At 37.8% G+C, this 13710-nt stretch overlaps 2 protein-coding genes across 2 annotated transcripts; one reads left to right on the top strand and one right to left on the bottom strand.

The window, feature by feature from the left end:
• The first annotated feature begins 685 nt into the window (after positions 1-685).
• LOC113287984 (S-type anion channel SLAH1-like) lies at positions 686-2916 on the top strand. Its single transcript, XM_026536896.1, has 2 exons — positions 686-1679; positions 2244-2916. Exons 1-2 carry the CDS (start codon positions 789-791, stop codon positions 2541-2543), a joined length of 1191 nt encoding a protein of 396 aa, XP_026392681.1. The 5' UTR covers positions 686-788; the 3' UTR covers positions 2544-2916.
• A 127-nt stretch (positions 2917-3043) lies between these two features.
• On the bottom strand, positions 3044-5418 carry LOC113287985 (B-cell receptor-associated protein 31-like). Its single transcript, XM_026536898.1, has 2 exons — positions 4909-5418; positions 3044-3766 (listed from the first exon to the last, which is right to left on the bottom strand). The coding sequence occupies exons 1-2, from the start codon at positions 5189-5191 to the stop codon at positions 3384-3386; spliced, it is 666 nt and encodes a 221-aa protein (XP_026392683.1). The 5' UTR covers positions 5192-5418; the 3' UTR covers positions 3044-3383.
• Between the last annotated feature and the right edge of the window lie 8292 nt (positions 5419-13710).

Genomic DNA, 13710 nt, shown 5'->3' with positions numbered 1-13710 from the left:
ACTCGACCTCTGACTCAGACATAACCCCTGACTCGGACTCATTTGAGTCAGGTAACAAAATACTCCTGACTCATGGGACTAAACCACTGACTCACTTATTTCCGAGTCAGATGAGTCAGATCTGACTCAAAACAAACATATCGACTCGGATTCAGATGAGTCAGGTGATTTCACTCAGATCCAGATGATTCAGATCCAGACGACTCAGATGAGTCAGGAGTAAACAAACATGGTGTAAGTCTAGGAAGAAGAAGTTATGGGCTATGCTTCCATTTGCAATTTGGTGGAACATTTGGCAAGAAAGAAACACAGATGCTTCTCCAGTAAGAGTAGAAATTTCAATCAGATGATTGTGGCTGTCAAATGCACTTTGTTCAGCTCTGCTTTGGATACTCCTTCGTTTGATGGATTTCCTCTGTCTACTCTAATTTGTAACTGGGACGTGGTTGTTGACAGCCCTTGACTGTACTTTGTCACATCTGGTGACTTTTTTCTTAATTTGCCCTTTACGGTCAAGAAAAACTAGCTGGCTAGGCTAGCTTGGCATTGCCGTAATAAACTTAATCTCTTTAAACTACATTTGGTCATCAGTCATGTATCAATACTGCTGCAAGTGGTAAGCCAAGTAAGTCTATATATATGCATATTATTCATCATTCAAGTTCATCACACTCCTACATTTTATCAAAGAAAAGTTCACCACAGCACTAAGCTCCTCAATCTATACATCAACATATACACAGAGTGAGGAAAATACTTTTAGTTACTATTGAAACTCATATACACTCATGGGTATGACAGAATTTCAATCGGAAATAAAGCTCGAAATCGATGATCCCCCAACAATAATCACCAAAGATACTTGTAATAGAACTGAAACTACCACTACAATATCTGATGACGAAGGCCATAAAAATGAGCATTCATTTTCATGGATACTAACAAGAGTTCATGCTGGATACTTCAGAATTACTCTTTCACTGTGTAGCCAAGCTTTATTGTGGAAATCTCTTCTCGATTCGTCAGATATGCTTCTTCCACATATGCTGAAACCATTATCAAGAGCATTCATACTTCTATGGTCTGTTTCTCTGTTCACACTACTTAGTTTGTCACTTCTCTACATGCTAAGATGTTGTTTTCACTTCAAAATGGTGAAAGCCGAATTCTTACATCATGTGGGTGTTAATTACTTATTTGCTCCATTTATTTCTTGGCTGCTTTTACTTCAATCTTCACCTTTCATTGCACCCAAGAGCATCTCCTACTTCTTACTATGGTGTGTTTTTGTGATGCCACTTTTGATCCTTGATGTAAAAATCTATGGTCAATGGTTCACCAAAGGAAAGAGATATTTATCAGTGGCAGCGAATCCGACGAGTCAGATATCAGTGATTGGCAACTTGGTAGGTGCTAGATCGGCAGCTGAGATGGGTTGGAATGAGGGTGCAGTTTGTTTGTTCTCATTAGGGATCATACATTATTTGGTTCTGTTTGTAACATTGTATCAGAGGTTGACCGGGAACAATAACGGAATACCAGCTTTGTTGAGACCCGTTTTTTTCTTGTTCATAGCTGCTCCTAGCATGGCAAGCTTGACTTGGGATTCTGTCTCTGGGAGTTTTGGCACTCCTTCAAAGATGCTCTTCTTTCTCTCAGTTTTCCTTTTCACTTCCCTGGTAAGTAACTCCTAATTATTTCTGAATTTTCCTCCCTAGTTGCAAAAGATCAACTCTTTGAAGAAGTTCAATCTGGCAGTTCTCCTCTGCAGAAGAGGACATGCGCCACTGTTGAAAACTTAAAAACGTTGTTCTTTTACTTGTACTCACACCCAAGAACACTTGGACCACTGAGAAAAGGATGTCAAAATATCAGCATTACAGGCAGAGGATTGCTGTAATTTTAACTTGAACAATTGCCCAAGAGAGCTTTGACTATTGAGAGAATAAGACATTAGGAGATCAGCATTAGATTGAATAGACCAGCCAAGTATGTTTTTGAGAAAAATATCTTTTCAGTTTAAAGTGGGTTCCATTAAATATGCGTTTTGACTTGAGATTCATACTGTTCAACAATTTTATATCAAATTGACGGATCAAATTCATGTAAGAAAGTAGTAGTTGGTGATATTGAGTATATGTTAAGGCTAGAATTTTTTAAGTATATATTGCAGGAGTTTTTGTTTGTCTAATATAATCCAAGAAGTAAAATAATTTAATCATTTTGAGCTAATTAAATTACAGGTATGTAGGCCAACTTTGTTCAAGAAGTCGATGAAGAAATTCAGTGTAACATGGTGGGCATACTCGTATCCATTAACAGTACTAGCAATGGCTTCCATGGAGTATGCCAGAGAGGTGAAAGGCGGTGTACCTGATGCCCTCATGTTCACCTTGTTGGGTCTATCTGTTCTTGTTTTCCTGGCCTTGATCATATTTACTGCATTCAACAGTAATAAACTGTTAACTAATCATGATTCCATTACGTACAACTGCATCAGTAAGAACAATGTTCAGACAAGCTGTGATGAGAATCTATATTGATCTTTGCTTTGAAACCCTTGCTCACTTGAATATATTAGCCCCAGGTCATTTTCATTCCAGGACTAGATTATGAGGGTATGTGAAGGTTAAAAGGGACGGAAAAGAAAGAAAAAAAGCAAAAAAAAAAAAGCGAACAATGATCGTCTTTTGCCTAATAATATTATCACTCGCAACTGGAGAGTTGCGGCATGATCCCCATTGAAGAGGAGGAAGAACTAAGAACAGGTAAACATTTTAGAGACTAAAGTCTTTGTTTTGCTTTTGGGACAAACCCACTGCCTATAATGATTTACTTGTCATCATGTGTGTCCAAAATTTTCTGTAAGTCGAAATATGGAATAGAAATTCTAATAAAAAAATTAGGTAAGCATCTATTGCCCAACTTCTGGTTGAGAAATCTGGTGGAGAAGCAAAAGAGTGCAACAGGTAACCTGTATGATTCTGGCTACCTCAGTCATGTTTGCCTTTTATTTGGTTTACAAAAATTTGAAATCAGAAACTCATGAACAAACAGAAAAAACATTAGATTAAGCAGATATTAATCCTACAAATAAACAATAATTGAGTCTTAGAATCATACAGGTTACTTGTTCCACGGGTGGATTATAAGCAGATATTGATCCACACACACCAAGTCATGAATCCAAAGATGATCCCGAGATGAGTTAATCACTTGAAACATTTAGTTTTTACTATGTGACATAACAATTCATTGATATGCATTTTTTACCAAACCGACTCATGTACACCATCATTATCCTTGATCCTCGAAATCCAAGCCAACACCTAAAAACGTTTAAGTAAAATTAATTACCCGTTCTGTAGAAAATGGTGGGTTCACTACGGGTTCTTCTTGGAATCAGAATATGACAAACCACGATCCAGTGACTGTAATTGCTCCCTGAGGTTCTGATTGTCTTCCAACAGCCTGTCATACTCGAGAAGGAACCCTTCTGATTGCTTCCTCAAAGCCTCTGCGTTTGCTTCTGCTGCTTTAACATCCTTTTTCTTTGTCTCACACTCGGATTCCAACTTCTTAACTTTCGCCTTCAAACTGGTGAGCTCTTCCTCCATGGCTTTCGCTTCCTCTGAAGCTCCATTCTTTGCGTCATCAAAACCTCTGCTTTGTTTCTTCACAGCCTCCATGCTTTTCCTTAACAGGCGGAGTTCCCTGATGTAATGGTGCAGACGATCTGTCATCCATGCGAGGAAAAGAGAGAATCCTGCATAAATTGTGAACAAACAACTAGTAAGCAAATAAATTCAAAGATGAACGTTCTGAGAAATTAAGAATCACTCCACCATATGGTAATCGGTACGAGTTCGATTGGGTCCAAGAATTTGGTATCCACCCACATTCAAAACTCTTAAGAAACAGACACCAGGCTAGATTGACAAACACTTCCATAGCAAACTTGGAATACCAACTCATCCAAGTTCGAAATGATTGACATGACAAGTCACACACTGGAAGCGGGTCACATAGTGAGCCAATCTTAGACTAGCCTTTCATGAAAAGAGCAGCAGAAATTTCATTATGCATGGCTGCTAACATGTACAAATATATAACAGTACAGTACAACAATAATTGTTAATAGCAGGGATCTAGTCATAAAAGGGATATGGTTATCATTTTCTTTCGAGGAAGTTGAATTGATAGTAAAGCGAGATCTGTTCATAAGCAAGCTCATCCGGGAACACCATACAAAAAAAAAAGGATCTCATCAACCATATGACATATATCATCACCGAAGTTTATCCTAGATGTTGGTGGTCTAGACTCATAACGATTTTATTCTGATATTCGACCACATCTAAACAATATATATATATCCTCAACCATGTTAGTTTAACCACAGACAGCTTCCCCCAGTAGTACAAGAACAACTACTGATACAAGCCAACCAGAGAAAAAGGATAACCATGTTAACATCATAAGCCTAGTTAATATGGTGCACAATGGTCATAGGCTTGCTCAGCTCATTGCACAATTGAATAAAATCATAGTTAAGAAATACAATTGCTCATTGCATAGGACAACAATATCAGCTGGCATAATCATAGTTAAGAAATACTAACAATATGAACAAAATCAATTCAAATCTAAATACTCTATTAAACTCATGCGGATCACTATAATGGATCTATAAAACAAAGCTGATTTAGACAATAGTATCACATGATAAACCTATACGATATTTCCAATACTGCTGATAAAGAAAGCAACTCCAGATCAAACTATCACCAAAAGTAAGACAAACTACTAGTCAATTCCATATCAAAACAAATATCTACTTAATCACGTTAACATCCATAATCTGATAACAATTTGGAGTAAAACCTGTGGTGAAAAAAGAAGAATTACCCATAATGGAAGCTTCCAGAAGATGTTTAGCCATTAAGACCTGATCTGTAGGATTAACAATACCACCTTCAACAGAACGTTCCTGAATATTCATAATACTATAAACACTTGAAACCAACACCAAGAAAACAGTTCCTGCAACAGTTTTCACCATAACAGGTCCACGACCACGTTTCACACGATCTAGACCCATTATTACTAATTTCCTTAATGGGGTTTTAAACAACAAAAGCACAATCAGAATCATCTCACAACCGATCACTGTAAACAAAAGATGAATCATCTTTTCTTTTTTTTTATCTGTAAAACCCTAAAAATTTAGAAAATTCAGAGTCAGATCTTAATGGATTAGAGAAAATCTTCAGTGGATTTTATGGATTTAGGAAAAGAGAAAGTAGGTTCTGATTAGATAGCTGAAAGAAGCAAGGAACGATGCAGATGGATGAACAGAGAGAGATTCACACACAGGGAAGGTCTGTGAAAGGAAAGTATTTTTCTCTCTCCCGCTTCTCTATTGAGTCTTGAGAAAAAGGATGATAGGGTGTTACGTGTATTATTATATTATATTACTAACAAGCTGACGCGTCATTTCGTACACGCGGAGTGGCCTTCATTCATCGGACTAAGGTTACGTCATTAAAAGTGGTTGGTTCAATATTTATATCAGTGACTTGATCTGCTTTGTGACTACTGAGCAGCTGAGAGCCCATACCAATGCTGAGGAGGAAGTTTAGACTAGGGTCGTAGGGGGACACAGAAGGTTCTCTTTTTGCCGACACAAATAAAACCCGGCCGTAACCCAAGAGTCAAGACGTGAGTTTTTGTTAACCGTACCCAGGTTTGGTTGGTCGTCGAGTTGCAAGGCGGTACCAAGTTAGGTGTCACATGTCCATTTAATCATCTAAAATTTTCGTAGGATATGACCGGCAATACTACGTGGTTCAGTGAATCAACTTCATCCACAAGTATTCAGCCTTGCGTACTTGCATCAAAGTATGCATCTGCCTTCACTCTTAAGACCATACGCAACGAAGTCTTCATCTTCTTTCTCTCTAACTCTTTATGTCCTCATAAGCATAAGAGGTTCTGTCATGCATCAAACCAACTGACCAACTCATAAAATCAGCAACATCACAAACACAAAGATATACTGCAACAAACTCATTTTATTGCACTAAAGGAAGATTACAAAACTTGACCATCACATGGACCAAAACAGGTCATTCACCCTCTTGGTGAATGCTTAACACTCTCTACAAATCAGTGGTTCTTCTCTCAATTGAACAACACCAAACTTATTAATCTCTAGGCTATTTACATAAGCTAAAGATCAGGCCAAAACTTCTGTGAAACCGCTTGCATATCCTACAGACAGCCACATGTCCACACGTAGTTTTCCTAACCGCCAATTTGCTTTTCAACTGCCACCTTTTGTGTTGTCTTGCAGATTGAAGTCACACTTGTCTTGAACGGTTATGGACACTGTAATAAGGTTATAAACTACTTTATAACCGTTCCAACTTGTCTCATATCATTGGCATGCTCGCAAAGCCAATAAACAACACGTGAGCCATAATGCTCCCCATATCTGCGCCTGACCGCATTAAGCCTTGATATGAACTTTCTATGACACTTTAGCTAAGCCAAATTCATGCCAACATGATTTACAACTTAAGCCACTACGTGTCATATGCTCATATGCATTATTCTTGCTTCACTTAGCCAATTTGCCTGACAATAGTAGTGCACACTCTCGCATTACTAGCTTGTTTGCACTGTCCAAGCATTGGCCAGACTTGGACTAATGCATATGCCAACTCTTGGTCTATTCAACACTCTTGCATCATCCTTGAGTTTGGTCCAACCCAATTCCATGGATATGCCTTAATTCCAACATCGCATGTTGCATTGGACAACTTGGCCGTGTCTTGCCAATCCTTCAATGAAGCTTCATTGTGTCGGCCAATAAGCTTCATTACTTAGCCAATGTCCTTTACAGTTTAGTGTCACCTTTGCACTTCACTGGCCCTGCAGGGTCTTGCCATTTTAGCACTTAACAGTCTATGCAATCATTGTCGGACACTGACTTGGTCGGCTATGCTGTGACGCGCAATCATTGTGCATCACTAGCCTGACCTGTAATATTAGGGGTGTACCTAGCCCAATGCAAAGCCAATTTCCTTACATGAGAAACGGTTTTGTCTTGTATTGATTTTTGTACACTCCTTTGACTTTGGGCCTCTGTTATTAATCTTGCTTGTGCGTTTGATTTAAAAAAAATCTCTACAACAAATTAACCAGCTAAACTCAAGGATTAATGAAACTTATATTACACCAAAATCTAAAATTTTGAACCCTAAAAACCCAAGCAATTCTTGGACGATAAGCTTGTGCAACATTTCCTTATAAAATACTATTGTCTAAATTTCAGGCGGACATATTGAAAACATAATTATAAAAATTGAGTCGTTTTTCAATTTGCATTTCTGCTCCCAGAAGAATTGCTAATAAGATAATTTGTTTGGGAGTTAAAATTGATACATCGAAAACATTTGATGAGATTAATCAGGATCACTTGACAAAGCATTTTAACGAAATCTTTTGACAAAATACCCTAGCACTTCCTATAGATTTATCCGACGGTTTTAATCAATGATGACTTTTTATTTTATTTTACTTTTTTCATTTCTTTTCATTTTATTTTTTGGTACAAGAAAAAGAAAAACAAAGGACTAGCAAGTAGCAATGGTAAGAGTAATCTGAGAAGTAGTCCATTTATCTTGGACGTTGTTGGAGAAAGCGTAAGTTGTCAAAGCATGCATATCTGAGTTTGCACTTTTAAGAGTGAAGGAGAAGTACAGCTGGAGAAAGTCGATATCCACTGATGAATTGCATCCTTAATTTTCCAAATTCTCCACGAAGGCCTCCGCGAGACACCACCCATAGTATTGATGATCACCTAACAGTCTCCCTCAATAATGATGTTGGAGAGATTGAGCCAAGAGGAAAGTCCGACAACAAGCATGAAACCATCAGGTTTAGCGTAAGTTTGGGTGATACGCGGGGTACCAAAATACACCACTAACTTTTTCTTAGCGAACCTGTATAGACTAAACTCGAATACAATTTCAAGAGTTCAACTTAATGAATCTCAATCAAGGAATTATATGAAGAGCTTATAACTCTTTCTCTCACAGTTAGAATGTTTACAAAAACAAGTCCGTGACCTAATTATGTGTGGAAGTACTTGGACGATTCCAAAAATCAATCCAAGAATCAATCAAGTCGTATCCAACAAACAAGGATGGATGTATCTACTTTGATTGATTTACATACAACCTGTGATATTTCAATTATAAAGATAAACAATATAATACGGAAAAAGAACTAACACACACCAAAAATTTTGTTAACGAGGAAACCGCAAATGCAGAAAAACCCCAGGACCCAGTCCAGACTTGAATACCAAACTGTATTAAGCCACTACAGACACTAGCCTATTATCAGAACTTCGAACTGGAATGTAGTCGAGACGGAATCAAACTGTCACAACAATTTAGTTACAGTCGTGCTCCTTACGCCTCTTGAATCCCAGCAGGACTCTGCGCAAATAATTCCCTTAGCTAACGTCCTTTAAAGTCTAAGAGTTGATTCAACTCAATTAAAGACTTTAAACCAATCTGCCTCCCACAGATAAGCTTATATGTGATTTTCGTTCTGATCAAAGATCAAGGTGAGGTAGAAAATAGATTGCAATAGACAAAGTCTAGCAAACCTAAAAATTTGGTCTTATGACTCCCGAAGAGCAATCTAGATTATTATTCACCTATCAAAACTTGTGGAATCATAAAGTCTGCAAAGATACTTTGCGATTTCTATCTATCTTGTTTGAGTGAATAGCTCAACAATCAAAATAAGATAAGGATACAAAAACTATCAAGATAACGAAAGATGGACTTGGCTTCAAGAATCCCCAGGTGAAGTCTTTTTTATCGCTAAACCCCAGAAGCGTTTTAAGGAAAGGACGACTCTAGTTTACAACTATGACACACAAGAATAGTGTCAGGGATTCAAATATCCCAGTAGTTTGAGGTTATCCTTTTATAGACTTTCAAGGTCAAGGTTTCTTTAGGCTTTAACTAAGATAGCTTTAGAACCAAGCAATCAATAATCAAGGTTAGATGAAAAACTTGACTTTGAGATTAACATAGTAGAATATACACTCTGGTTAGGATGGACCGTAACCGAACCGTGTACAATGACATGTTCATGAAGGTTAGCCGAAACTAGCCAATTGAACGATAAACTTAACCATTTTCATATTACAAATTAAAACTTTTCTTGAATACATATATGATCAAAAATGTATCGATAGTATTTTAGAAATTTTTTCAAATGCCGATTATCGCATAGAAATAATTTTGATGCATCTGAAAATATTCGACAGGGTAAGTACGTGTACTACACCTGTTCGTGTATGTTCTTGTCATAGTACGTGTACTGGGTACGGATACCTTAAGACAAAGACGAGTTCGGGAACTCAAAAATCTTTTATGGTATGCGTACCTATTTTGGTTTTAAAACCAACAGATCTTTTCCGTTTTGCATACTAGGTATGCTTACCTTTTCTGGTTCACGGTCAACGGACTTTTTATGGTATGGATACCAAAACGTCGTTGTTGAACTATAGCTACGCCGGTACGTGTACTGGGCACATGTACTGCGGATTTGGACTTATAACAGTTCTTCTAGTATGTGAACTGGTATGCATATTATCTTGTATCCATATTAACAGTAGTTATATATCTCTCTAATAATCAATTCGAAATATTCGGAATAACATCAATGACACATATCACTGTTCCAGGTTATTTTCAAATTATTACATATTGAATCATAATTAGGTTATAAACAATAAATTATTTTAAACCAAATTCATCAAGTATTGAAAAATGTTATTCAGCTTAATATCATATTTCGAGAAGATATACAAGATAATCTTGACTCGAAATTTCTATTATGCATGTACTGTCTAATTTAGTCATGCGACAATGTCTCAAAGATAGAAAGGTGAAAACTTGAGATATAGGTGGTTCAGTCTTCACTTACCTTTTGATGTTGAAGTTCTCCAAATCTCTCGTTGATATTCTTCTTCAAACGGTAGAACGCAGTGATATTCGAATCTCAACTACACACTTCTATCCTAATTCGAGACCTAACTAAATGTAGACTAAAAATCAGGATATTGTTTTGACAACAAGCTTGAGATAGCAACACTTGTGAGTTTGACCGAGCAATGCTCTAACATGGGGTATCAAAAAAATCCAATTCTCGTACTTGTTCCGCAATGGTTGCCTTGACTATCTCTAGCTATAGCTGCGCAAGCATACTATCCATTTTCCCATGCAGCATCGACATTTAGTTTGATGGTATTAGGAGAGGGTAGGCACCAAGAAACCCATTGTAGTTCCATTGTCATCATTATTTGAATCAACTGCTTTAGTTTCATTCAATCCAGAGAGATCGTAGTAGAGGTTAAAACGGTGAGAATCCATAATCAACATTCCTTGCACCGTGGCAATTTGTTTTCAAACACTTTTAAGTTTCTCGACTTTAAATTTCCCAGCAAATAGATGCACCCAAGGAGAAAGAGTATTCATTTTCACTACAAGACAACCATTGCATCATCATTCTCCTTAGGGAAGTTCCTATGGAATGAACAAAACTGGATTTTGTTCATTTTGCTTCCACTATGGAATGAACAAACGTGAAAAATGGATGTTGAAATTAAAAAATCTGTTGATTTGAACATTGAGTCGGAACATCCAACGCGCGTCTGTGGTAGGGACGGGCGTCATCTCTACTAAGTCTGGCGTCAGAAGGAAAGAGACAGCGTTTTGACAACCAACGCGCGTCCTCAGTTAGGTCGCCAGCGTTTTTGGTAATCGCGTCGCGCTCTTTCTAAGAGCGCCAACTACTATTCCCATCCAGGCAGTATCGTTCCTTTCCTTTCCCTATAAATTCACTTCGTCTACAAACTTAAGCTCACACCTTCCTCAACATTACACAATTTCCATACCGTCTCAACTTTTTTTTTTCTTTTCAAACAAAACTATTCATATCAATTCGATCTTTCGGAAAAATTTCATCTTTAACAAATATGGCATCCTCACAACAACGATCACAAAAACGATCACAACAACGATCATAACAACAAACACCACAACAAACACCACAACAAACACAACAACAAACACAAACACAAACACAACAATCACAACAAAGGAACACAAGAATTCGTGGTCCCAAGTATATGATGGATGAAGACGAGTCACTTTGCAGAAATTATGTATTATATACATTAGATGATATCAATGGTATTAGTCAGGAAAAAAAACTTTTTATGGTAAGATTTTACAAAAAATTCGTGAAGAAACCGGTAACGTTCATAATCGTGATGTCGATGGGTTGTGTCATCGTTTTTGCACAATTGCAGGAGCCGTTAGTGAATATGTAGCTATTATCACTCAAATGTGGAACAACAGAAGGAGTGGTGAAGGCGAACCGGATGTGGAACGAAGATTTCGGTAAGAGTGGAAAAGATCCCACAAAGGTTGAAGCTTCCAACATGAAACTTGTTTCACCATTTTGAGGGTGCTTAAAAAGTTTAATCCATACTTGCTGGAAGGTCATCAAGTGCCTGGAAGATCACCACATGGTCCAATCTCGCAGTATTTTCATAAGGGAGGGCCTGCTTCCTCACCTGATGGAACTCCAGGTAGTCAGGATCAACACAATAGTAATCTAGACGTTAACACCAACAAAAAGAGAAGAAGAGAAGGTGGTCAGAAATCTGCAAAAGCAGCGAGAGACGCATCCCAACGAGCAGCAAGAGGAGGTTCAAGAGAGTTCAACTATGCTGATCAAAAGGCAATGGAGATGCAAATGGAGGCAGATAGAGTCAGGGACCGTGCCATTTCTTTAAATAATCAACAGAAAAGTTGTGTTTTTCGAGAACAATACTACAGGGATTGTAAGCTAAACAAGTTACTCTCCTTAGACACCGGCAAAATGAATGAACGATGATATGCTATATGGACTAAGCAAATGGATGCGGTCGAACAACAACAAGTCCAGGCCGAACAAGTCCCCCACCAACAAACTGAAGTCACCCCTCAACAAACTGGCCAGTATGTGAATGTGGAAGATGAAGATGATTCCTCGGAAGAAAACGAAGAGGAATTCAGTCTTGCTAATGAATGAACACGTTTAGTTTAATTCAGTGTAGTTAAGTTTAATTTAATTCAGTGTAGTTGTTTTAACTTAATTCAGTTTAGTTTAGTTTAATTGTACACGTTTATTTAAAGTTTACTTAAAATTACTTTTAATATAATTGTCTCAATTTTAACAAAAAACTTTAAATTAAAAAATATATTAATTAAAATAAACAACAAATTTTAATATAATTGCCCCAATTGTACACTTTTATCTTCCTCTTCCTCCCCCCCCCCCCCCCCCACCCCTACCCCCGCACTGTCTGCTGTTCCTTTTAAAGCTCAAAGGTGCTTTGTTAAATCTTGTCTTAGTTGTGCATAGATTCCCCAATTGTGGAGTCTGTCAGCGGAAAGTCTATATTCTCTTGACGGACACCCACGCTCTACCACAAGATCCTTGGTTAAATCTTCATCTGGAAAACTAGTCTAGGTTGGGTCACGCCTGCTTTCTTCAATGACCATGTTATGCAGAATAATACAAGTCAGCATAATTTTGTTCATTTCTTGAATATCAAAAAAGCGCGCCGGCCCAGCTATGATGGCAAACTTCCTTTTCAATATGCCAAAAACGAGTTCAACATCCTTTCTGCATGCCATTTGTTGTGTGTTAAAGTATTTCATATCCTTCGAAGTCGTCGGACCAAAGCCTACTTGTTTATAATCTTGAACCATAGTTGACCATTCTGGATAGATTATGTCTGCTGAATAATAACCCTGAGTGTAGTGATGATTGTTGATGGTGAAATTACATTGCGGCGCGACCCCATTCTTGAGATATTCAAACAGTGGTGACTTATATAAAACGTTGAGATCGTTATTTGAACCCGGGAGTCCAAAAAAAGGCATGCCAAAACCAACAATCATAAGTAGCTGAAGCTTCCAAAATTACAGTTGGTTTTGGATAATGACTCTTATATTGGCCTGCCCATTCTATCGGACATGCATGCCACGTCCAGTGTATACAGTCAAGACTACCTAGCATTTCTGGAAATCCCCTCTTGGTGTTTTCTGCAGTTATTCTTTCAACATCTTCCTGAGTAGGCTTTCTTAAAAAGGTTGGACCAAAATGCTCGACTATTTTTCGCAAAACAGTTTGAGATACCTAAAGGCGGTTGTTTTCCCAATACGGATGTAATCGTCTGTGGATTCCGCTGGTACCCCGTAACATAGTATACGGAGGGCTGAAGTGACCTTTTGTTCGGGACTAAATCCTCTTATATGTCGTGCATCATACTGATAATTAAATAAAGGTTGTACCTGACAAAGCTCGGCAATAATCATTTGCGTCAAGTTACGGCCCATGCGGAATCGACCATGAAAATTCTCATCGGAATACATACGGTCATGATTAAAATAATCATGCATCAGCTTTTCTTGGTAAAAATATCGATTCCGCCACGTCCATCTTCTAGTCGCAACTTCATATGGCTCTAAAGGCTTTGGTATGATCCCGGTTTGTAATTGCAACATAAAATTTCGTCTTCTTCTATCTTGATCTGCATCTTCATCCATTTGATGCAAAAACTCC

This window comes from Papaver somniferum, chromosome 6 (assembly GCF_003573695.1).
Source record: "Papaver somniferum cultivar HN1 chromosome 6, ASM357369v1, whole genome shotgun sequence".
NCBI lineage: Eukaryota > Viridiplantae > Streptophyta > Magnoliopsida > Ranunculales > Papaveraceae > Papaver > Papaver somniferum.
Note: the sequence above shows the minus strand (reverse complement) of the source record. Positions and strands in the feature narration are given on the sequence as shown.

What these genes read in the sequence shown, in the direction of transcription:
- LOC113287984 (XM_026536896.1), top strand. Translation starts at nt 789, where the DNA reads ATGGGTATGACAGAATTTCAATCGGAAATAAAGCTCGAAATCGATGAT. An exon ending in TTTTCCTTTTCACTTCCCTG is followed by an intron (nt 1,680 to 2,243) that starts GTAAGTAACTCC and finishes ATTAAATTACAG; the next exon opens with GTATGTAGGCCAACTTTGTT.
- LOC113287985 (XM_026536898.1), bottom strand. Translation starts at nt 5,191, where the DNA reads ATGATTCATCTTTTGTTTACAGTGATCGGTTGTGAGATGATTCTGATT. An exon ending in TCTGGAAGCTTCCATTATGG is followed by an intron (nt 3,767 to 4,908) that starts GTAATTCTTCTT and finishes CAATTTATGCAG; the next exon opens with GATTCTCTCTTTTCCTCGCA.